The 9,980-nt window shown below is 45.6% G+C and overlaps 2 protein-coding genes across 2 annotated transcripts; both read left to right on the top strand.

Annotated features, from left to right (window-relative positions):
* LOC308327009 (26S proteasome regulatory subunit 4-like) lies at nt 1–1,323 on the top strand (the record flags this gene model as incomplete). The annotated part of the gene is made up of 1 exon (XM_080780128.1): nt 1–1,323. The coding sequence occupies one exon, from the start codon at nt 1–3 to the stop codon at nt 1,321–1,323; it is 1,323 nt and encodes a 440-aa protein (XP_080636254.1).
* A 1,521-nt stretch (nt 1,324–2,844) lies between these two features.
* Nucleotides 2,845–4,461, top strand: LOC308327562 (nuclear receptor-binding protein-like; the record flags this gene model as incomplete). Its single annotated transcript, XM_080781083.1, has 1 exon — nt 2,845–4,461. The coding sequence occupies one exon, from the start codon at nt 2,845–2,847 to the stop codon at nt 4,459–4,461; it is 1,617 nt and encodes a 538-aa protein (XP_080637209.1).
* Between the last annotated feature and the right edge of the window lie 5,519 nt (nt 4,462–9,980).

Below are 9,980 nucleotides of genomic sequence, written 5' to 3'. Positions count from 1 at the left end.
ATGGGTCAAGGTCAGAGTGGAAGCCATGGTCCAGGAGGTGGCAAGAAGGATGACAAAGACAAGAAAAAGAAGTATGAACCTCCAATCCCCACCAGAGTGGGCAAGAAGAAGAAGAGGACCAAGGGTCCGGACGCTGCGAGGAAGCTCCCCTTAGTGACCCCTCACACGCAGTGCCGCCTGAAGCTCCTGAAGCTGGAGCGCACCAAGGACTACCTGCTAATGGAGGAAGAGTTCATCAGGAACCAGGAGCAAATGAGACCCCTGGAGGAGAAACAGGAGGAGGAGAGGTCCAAGGTGGATGACCTTCGGGGAACCCCCATGTCGGTGGGGACCCTGGAGGAAATCATTGACGACAACCACGCCATAGTCTCCACCTCGGTGGGCTCGCAGCACTATGTCAGCATCCTGTCCTTCGTGGATAAGGACCTGCTGGAGCCCGGCTGCTCTGTCCTGCTCAACCACAAGGTGCACGCCGTGATTGGAGTGCTAATGGACGACACAGACCCCCTGGTGACGGTCATGAAAGTGGAGAAGGCCCCACAAGAAACCTACGCCGACATCGGAGGACTGGATAATCAGATCCAGGAGATTAAGGAGTCGGTGGAGCTTCCCCTCACACATCCGGAGTATTACGAGGAGATGGGCATTAAGCCACCAAAAGGAGTGATCCTGTATGGTCCACCCGGCACAGGTAAGACCCTGATAGCCAAGGCGGTGGCGAATCAGACGTCAGCAACCTTCCTGCGGGTGGTGGGATCGGAACTCATCCAGAAATACCTCGGAGACGGGCCCAAGCTGGTGCGAGAGCTCTTCAGGGTAGCGGAGGAACACGCCCCTTCCATCGTTTTCATTGACGAGATCGACGCCATCGGGACTAAAAGGTACGACTCCAACTCTGGTGGCGAGAAGGAGATCCAGAGGACCATGCTGGAGCTGCTCAACCAGCTGGATGGCTTTGACTCGCGGGGGGACGTCAAGGTCATCATGGCCACCAACCGGATAGAGACCCTGGACCCTGCCCTCATCAGACCAGGAAGAATCGACCGCAAGATCGAGTTCCCCCTGCCGGACGAGAAGACCAAAAGGAGGATCTTCCAGATCCACACCAGCCGCATGACTCTGGCTGACGACGTTATCCTCGACGAGCTCATCCTGGCCAAGGACGACCTATCAGGAGCCGATATTAAGGCCATCTGCACAGAGGCAGGCCTAATGGCTCTGCGAGAACGCCGGATGAAGATCACCAACGAGGATTTCAAGAAATCAAAAGAGAATGTTCTGTACAAGAAACAAGAGGGCACACCAGAGGGACTGTACCTCTAACCATTCACCATCACACCTCATTACCATGCCTACTGTACCTCTAACCATTCACCATCACACCTCATTACCATGCCTACGGACTGTACCTCTAACCATTCACCATCACACCTCATTACCATGCCTACGGACTGTACCTCTAACCATTCACCATCACACCTCATTACCATGCCTACGGCACCCACCATTGGAGAGCGTAAAAAAGGAGGCAGCGGTTGTATATGTTGTCTCGTGTTTTTTGTGCATGTTATGTTTGGCTTATACAGGAGTTCATGAAGGAACAATCCAGAGTGTGTCTGAGTGTGGCTTTATCAGCGGTATATCATCAGAGGCATTTTCCCCAAACCCATAGAAGAGGCCCTGAGAAGGATGGTTAAGTCGATATCTCTCTTGTTAACTTCTACTTCTCCATAAAATCTGGCTGAATAACAGCTGGACCTAAATTATAATTATCAATCACATGAGTTGTCTTTTGCCATTATAGTTATAATAGGAAATTGTGTAAATGTAAATTTTATTTTGGCACTCTGCACATTTTGTGACAAATGGAAGAAAAAAATCCTCGATGTTCAATGTCCATTATTATTATATTATTGTGTATTACCGGTATTTCAGTGTACCTGTCAAAATGAATAAATACAATATTATTTTTAAAATAATATATGTTAATGTATATTTTTGTCAACATAATTCTAAATCAATGAGAAATCATTCTTTGATAATGATGATGTATCTTCTTTGTGCTGTGATGAGTGGATTTTTGAGTGTCTATTGTTGCTGATGACAATGCCACTGTTAATTACGTAAGCCTGATTTTAGAACAATGAAACTTCTTGCCACAGTTGGGAACAGGAGGTTCAGAATGGTACTGTCTTCGTTGCTGCCAACCGCACCATCCATTGTTGGGCGCATTTCTCCTCAAACTGTGTGAACACATTATGGCATAAGGAGCACATTGGTCGGCTGACTCCAGGTCATTGAGGTTCTTGTAATGTCCCATTCAGTTGGTCTTTATACTGAAGCACCACCAGGCTTTCCATGAAGCACCGGGCGGGGGCAAATAGCAGTGTTGCCTCTGTACTAGGTTGTCCCAATGCTAATGGACTCCAACTATGTTGGAGAATATCAGTATGGTGAACACGGTTCATCCCTATGGATGCATCAGAGTTATCTGTTGTTAAGTTACATGTACGCACGCAAATAACAAACGCTCACATATAGTTCAAGATCCCAACATAATGGTCACATCCGATGTCTCGTACACTGTTCCTTTATGTTTATATGGTCATGTCTGACATCATCATCAATAGAATTGGAGGAATCTGTGTGTCTGTGTCCCTTCATGCTCATATGGAAATGCATGGCGTCATAGTCACAGTATTGACGTCATCACTGGCCTACAAGTACCCTGTCAAAGTGTACTGACGTCACAAGGAAGGAAGAGATAAGTGGGTTAACAACGCAGACAAGTAGAAGTCCCACTGAACAACAGGAAGGACATAACACACAAGATTTATAAGTCATATGTCAGAAGGAGAGGGCAAGTCACCTCCAGGTGCGGAGGCGAACGCCGCAGAGGTGACTGCAGGCCCAACTGGTAATGGCATTAACACCCAGCAGGGGACAGCGGGGAGCACGTCTGTGTCTTCGCCCGTGTCCACCACGCCTTCCTCTCCTCCTCCTGATGCGACAGGGGATGACGAGGATGAGAGTGAAGATGAGTCAGATATTCTGGAGGAGAGTCCCTGTGGCCGCTGGCAGAAACGTAGAGAGGAGGTGAATCAACGTAACGTCCCAGGTATAGATGCCGCCTATCTGGCCATGGACACGGAGGAAGGGGTGGAGGTGGTCTGGAATGAAGTCATGTTCTCAGAGAGAAAGAATTTCAAACTACAGGAGGATAAGGTGAGGTCAGTGTTTGACAACCTGATCCAGCTGGACCATCTGAACATCGTCAAGTTCCACAAGTACTGGGCCGACATCAAAGATACCCGAGCTCGGGTGATTTTCATCACTGAGTACATGTCATCAGGAAGTTTGAAGCAGTTTCTGAAGAAGACTAAAATGAATCACAAGAGGATGAATGAAAAGGCATGGAAGAGATGGTGTAACCAGATCCTCTCTGCTCTCAGCTACCTCCACTCCTGTGACCCTCCCATCATCCATGGTAATCTGACCTGTGACACAATTTTCATCCAACACAACGGCCTCATTAAGATCGGCTCAGTTGCTCCCGACACCATTAACAACCATGTGAAAACATGTAGTGAAGAACAGAAGAACCTGCACTTCTTTGCTCCTGAATATAGAGAGGTTGCTGATGTGACGACAGCTGTGGACATCTACTCCTTTGGCATGTGTGCCTTAGAGATGGCGGTCCTGGAGATCCAGGGTAATGGAGAGTCCTCCTTTGTTTCCCAGGATGCCATCAACAACGCCATTCAGTCACTAGAGGACCCCCTTCAGAGGGACTTCATTCAGGAATGTTTGAAGAGTGATCCTATCAGGAGGCCTACAGCCATAGAACTGCTGTTCAACCAGTCTTTGTTCGAAGTTCCCCAGCTCAAACTACTGGCCGCACACTGTTGTGTTAGCCACCAACACATGATACCCGAGAACGCCTTGGAGGAAATCACAAAGAACATGGACCCTGACCTCGTCATTGCTGAGGTCAAAGGGAAGGCGCAGCTCAAACTCTCTCAGTTCCCTACCTCGGAGCTGATTAAATTCCTGGAGGACGTGAGGAACGGTATCTATCCTCTGACAGCGTTTGGTCTGGCCCGCCCTCGGCAGCCTCAACAGGAAGCGATCAAGTCTCCTGTTGTCACCCCCTCTGTCAAATCACCCACACCCGAAACCGTAGAACAGGAGACCCGTAAAGTGGTTCATATGACGTGTAACATTGAGCCCGCGGAGGACGGAGCCAGATATCACCTGACCTTACTGTTGCAACTGGAAGACAAGCTGAACAGACATCTTAGCTGCGATCTGTTACCAAACGAGAACGTTCACGATCTGGCTGCCGAGCTGATACAAATGGGCTTCATCAGTGAGGCGGACCAGAGCAGAGTAGCCTCTGTGCTAGAAGACGCTTTCACCAACAGGAACAGTTCCCTCCATCCTGTTACCGTGTCTTTATAGGAGTCTGTCGTTTCCGAGTCTTCTTACAAGTAATCGCTGTTACTCTCTGTCTTCATACGAGGTAGCGATAATAACGTCCTCACGAGGACATTGATTGTCATAATGTCTCTGTCAACACTGTTACTGTTTCTACTGCATTTTCCTGTTTTAATTTTTTTTGTAAGAGCTCACACACACAAACATGGAGGTGTCACAAGAAACATTGAAACCCATTCACAAGCCATACACTCACTGGTCTTTGTGAATTCATAATCAGCGCATTTCTTGTGCAAGCAGGCCAAGGACCCGGATTCCCGAAGTCTTTTAAAATCAGTTAATTTCAACTTTTTTTTTGTTGTGAGTCCATACTTGGATCTCGCATCAATGTGTGCGGTCTGGTATATCCATTACATAGGCCATCGATTGAATCATTGCTCCAGCATGACCCCATAGGCTGTGTAATGCTGTCTTTACATTCTTTAACTTCATTACGTGTCTGTTGTCATCACTTGATCTGCATGCTCAGCATACATACAGAAATAGAGGGTTGAACATGCCCACAAGCATGTGTAACATTCTGGACGTTAAAGCTCTCCACTGCTCAAAAGGGTTTCTATGGCCCCTTATTAGGGGACAGGTCCAGGGATGGTGCACATGGGGATGCTCACATAGGGATAGGGAGGACAGGATACTTTGTCAAATAGAAAATGCAGATTTTCATAACAAAATAGTAACTTCAATTTACAGCAACAGTAATAATTATTATAAAACAACTGTAAATGTGTGCTCCTCAGAGGGGCCATACATACCCAGGATTTATGTCAGTCTTGAGCCCTATAACCACACCAAAGGGTCGAGACGGTTTTAGCCTTGTCCCAGCGGTGTGATATGTCCTGTTGCACGTTGACAGTTGACACACGTCATCCCAAGTGATTCAACTGGTTGAATTCAATTCACCAGTTTCAACCAATAGCAACAGAGAGAGTTTGTATTTTTTATGAAGACTCTAAACCCCTGAACCCCTAATTGCTCCTGATGTGCAGGTTGGTGCCTTGCATGGTTTCCGCCGGCATCAGTGTGTGAATGTGTGTATGGGTGAATGTAATGCATAATCTATGTAAAGGTGTGTGAATGGGTGAATGTAATGCAAAATCTTGTGTGTGTGTGTGTGTGTGTGTGTGTGTGTGTGTGTGTGTGTGTGTGTGTGTGTGTGTGTGTGTGCGCGCGCGCGTGCGTGCGCGCGCGTGCGTGAATGGCTATGTGTGAATGTGTGTGTGAATGGGTGAATGTAATGCACAATCCATGTAAAGTTGTGTGAATGGGTGACTGTAATGCACAATCTATGTAAAGGTGTGTGTGTGTGTGTGTGTGTGTGTGTGTGTGTGTGTGTGTGTGTGTGTGTGTCTAAAATAATAATAATAATAATAATAATAATAATAAGTGCATTAAAATCTTACTTGTCTGTTGGACAAGTGACTCTTGGTTTCACTTTTTCTGTGATGCTCCTAGCAGCAAACAATATTGTCTGCTATACTAATAATCACCTTTCCAATATTGTTAATAGCCCTAGAATGTTGGCATTGCCCTCTACCATATTTCCGAGTTTCCCAGACAAAAACAATAAAGGACCAAGCACTTTCAGGACTGCTTGGTCTTTTAATAATCGCAACAAGGAATTAACATCATAAATCAACATCCTAACCCTAGCCCCCATTACACTGTGCCTTCATACTTGCACACAAAAGCCAACATACAATATGATGGACTGGGAGTGGGAAAGGATAGTCTTCCCTAATGAGCCTCATTCATTGCAAGCTAGTTAAACTACTAATGACCAACACATGTGCATGTGTGTGTCACAGCTGAAGGCCTCTGGTTGGTCAAACATGAACTTATGAAAGACTTCTAAAAGGGCAAGGCATGCCAGACTAAAGAAACCAGTGTTTGCCTGACCTTGTGTTTGTTAGCAGTGTAATTTTTCTAGCATTTAGGCTAGCTTTAGACTCTGCAGTAGCACATCAGTGGCTATGGCTTTCATGTACTGGTTTGGGTAAGAGTTTTTAGAAGATTTGTAATTGCCTTGGCATTTAGTGCTTCTCTTGTCTGAATGAACTATGCTCTTCTGGCCTCCCACAGCTTTCTTCTTTCTGTGTGGTCAACTAGTGTTTCTGCTCAATCTGCTGACCATCTTGATGGTAAGAATTAATAATACAGTTCAAAACATACAACATTGTATCTGTATGTTATTGTGCCCCTTACTATGCATGTCCATGCTTGTCCATATAGGAGTGCTTGAAATGGAGTGTCACGACCGATATTTTATGATGGCTGTTGACCTGTCCTTTACTGGAAATGATCTTCGTTTTGAGGCCGTCGGTAGGTTTTTATTTTTTACATCTGCCCTATGATAATAATGCTGTGGAGGCTGTTTCCGTCTGTGAGCCCTGTTTGGTAACCAGTGTGAAATGATGGGCCTTCTTCCCAGACAGTAAGGGCAGTGTGTACGACATCACTGAGACGTTGTATCAGGCGTCGTGTGGCTACAGTATCAACATTCTCCCCATGCTGGGTCAGGCTGAAATTCGAGCCTCTTACTTCTCATGTCATGCTGAAAAGGTACACATTGACCCCACACACACACACACACACACACACGCTTCTGCAAGTACAAATGGGTGTTCATCTTGTTGTTCTCGTTTTCAATAAGGATGAAGAAAAGTTTGTGTTCAAGTTTAATCTGATTGCCATGCATGAAGGACAGGAGGTCACCCACACTGTGAACAAGACCTGTTCTCCCTTGCTTCCCTGGTCTCCCAGAGAGGTTAGCTGTGAGGTCAACTACATGGAAGTAAGATTTCATAAGTACACTCTGGAGTTACAGACCTGCAAGGGTCCATTTGCTTCCAAAAACAAATCACACCCGTCTGAAGTGAGGGGCGCTCTTATCATTGTACATCTCATCATAAATCATCTCATTCTGGCCAATCAGAATTTGCATCCTCACCTTTTGTCTTCATTGTTTGTGTTTACACAAACACTCAAAGCTTGCCATTCATAATTTCTTTATCAATGGCATTTAATGTTTGTTTGGGACAAACACTCAGAGCTGGCTATTTCATTATCAATGGCATTTAATGTTTGTTGGGACAAACGCTCAGATCTGGCTATTTCATTATCAATGGCATTTAATGTTTTGTTTGTTTACACAAACCCTCAAAGCTGGACAACATTTAGTTGAAGACCTCAGGTGATCCCCAGGCCCCAAATTGAGGACTAGCTGTTTTTAAGCCGTGTAAAGCCGACTGTAGTTATTTAATTCCACTGGTTGCTGGCTGCAGTGGCGGTGTTTACTTGCGTTTACTCTTTCAGATATCTGTGAGGAGTGATCAGACCTGTCCATCAAGACCCAATAAAGATGGCTGGGATCCTGTCCTAATGGCGGTGTGTTTGGAAGACTTTATAGCTTTCTCATCAATAGACTTTTTCACAGCAGCCATTTTGACATGAAATGGGGTAACACAGGTTATTGCACCAGGTGACTGTTGTCTTCTTTGACTTCTTTCCTAGGCCCATGTTCCAGCAGCTTCAGATTGGCAGGTGTTGTTTCAGAATCAGGGGAAGCTGATTCCCATGACCATCGTTGAAGCTCGTATAGAGGGCTACATGTTTGAGGTGACGGGTGGAAGGCTTGTATTCCGTGCACCTTATGGACAACCTCACTCATTTACCGCTATGGTAAGACGTTTCAATGTTTCTTCTACAAGGCCACACACACTTGAACGCAGCATTTTCTTAATGTAACCACTTAAGAAGTTAAGATCTACTACAGCATACACATGCAACTGGCGTCCCGGGCCACATGTGGCCCCCACCATCACATAATGTGGCCCTCAGGTTAATATCCAAACATTGATATATTATTTATTTCAGCTAACTACTAGTATTAAAATGTTGTCTTTTTTGTGTCTAATGCATATTTGTATTTAGTTCATAAAGTTAATATAACTCAATGCATTTGAAATTAAATACATTTAACTTCAGGATTCCAATAAAAAAATGGCAAAAGATTATTCAGGATTTCAATTGAAATATAGCTGATCTACAAGCTCAAAACTCGTCGCACTGCAGAGCGTTTTGAGCTTGTAGATCGGCTATTTTTGCTACGACAGTAATATGCAATGTGGCCCTCTCCATTGTCAAAGTTGCCCACCCCTGATGTACAGTGTAAGTTTCCATTACTTAGTGAAAATTGTCTAACAAGCTCAGTGTGTCGCAAGATTGTAGTTAGGACCCTCTCTAAAACGAGATACTGTATCTCAATGGGGTATTCCTAAATAAAGAAATTTCAAACAAGTGGTTTGAGCTTGTGGAGTAGGTTTGTTTTGACCAAGTAGACTGTATCTTCCCTAAATGGAAATGCATGTATTCATAATTTACTTCAGTCTGACTGACTGATCGATAAAACATGACCAGCTGAGGGGGCATATCAAAGCCTGCCCCGCCCCAACCCCTCCAGCAAGTCAATTCCCAAACAACCACACTCCTGAGCAACTGCCAGTGCCACCCCCATAACATGTAGGCCACTCTCTCCATGTGGTCTCTCTCAGGTGGATGGCGTACCGGTGGAAGTGGTGCATGCAACGCTGTTCTCCAGACACGGCTGGGTTGTCCTCATGGTGGACCTAATGCTTGCTTGCTCCCTGTGTCAGTACTATAACTCTGATCTCTGCTCTCTTTACACTCTTTACACTATACTGACCCTGTACCAGGGTCCCCAGGGGTCTATACTTTCAGGCCAGCCCCATATGACCTAAGGGTTCTACAGGTTTCATATAGCTCCAGCTTGTCTGATAGTGATATGTAGCTGGGCCCAGAGCCACAGAGACATTTATAAACGGTATAATTTCCATTAGTGCAACATACTACATTTCTGGTGTGAAAATGTCCCTCAAAAAAGGCATGCGGGACCCCCAAATTTGCACCTGTGGCACCCCCGCCACAAAAAATTGCCATGTCTGTGCTTTGCGTGGGCACTGGATTTTCCGCGCCGTGCATGGTGGTACTCCTGTCAATATCCCAAGGTTGGCACAACTTGGCAGGTCTGTTTCATGGTCCGCTCCTTTTTCAACCTCTCTACGCCAGACATCTCTTCACCGAACATTGCCAATCTGCAAGCTCACAATGTGTTGCGTGCTTGTAGCTTTGTTATTTTGATCTATTATGACCAGCCGGGAGGCATACTTTGGTTAGACTAGGTCCGACTGGATTAAGGTTGATGAGGGGTGCGTTAAAACGACCGGATTAAGGTTGTTGGAGCAGTGCGTTAAGGGTTGGAAGAGGGTTAAAGTTAGTTTGTGCTGCCTCGTTGGAGGTGAGGGTTTGAGATATCGGACCAATGGTATGTCTAACCAAAAGCCTGACATGCCCAGAATAGCGATGCTTGGGTTCATATGGTTAACGCTAGTAGTATATTGTATGTCAATAGTGAAGATGGCTTTTTTTTTGCCACATGTTCCCTCAATATTTCCAGATGAAAGTGT

The sequence above is a fragment of the Protomyctophum bolini genome (genome assembly GCF_963924005.1).
Source record: "Protomyctophum bolini genome assembly, chromosome: 13".
Lineage (NCBI taxonomy): Eukaryota > Metazoa > Chordata > Actinopteri > Myctophiformes > Myctophidae > Protomyctophum > Protomyctophum bolini.
Note: the sequence above shows the minus strand (reverse complement) of the source record. Positions and strands in the feature narration are given on the sequence as shown.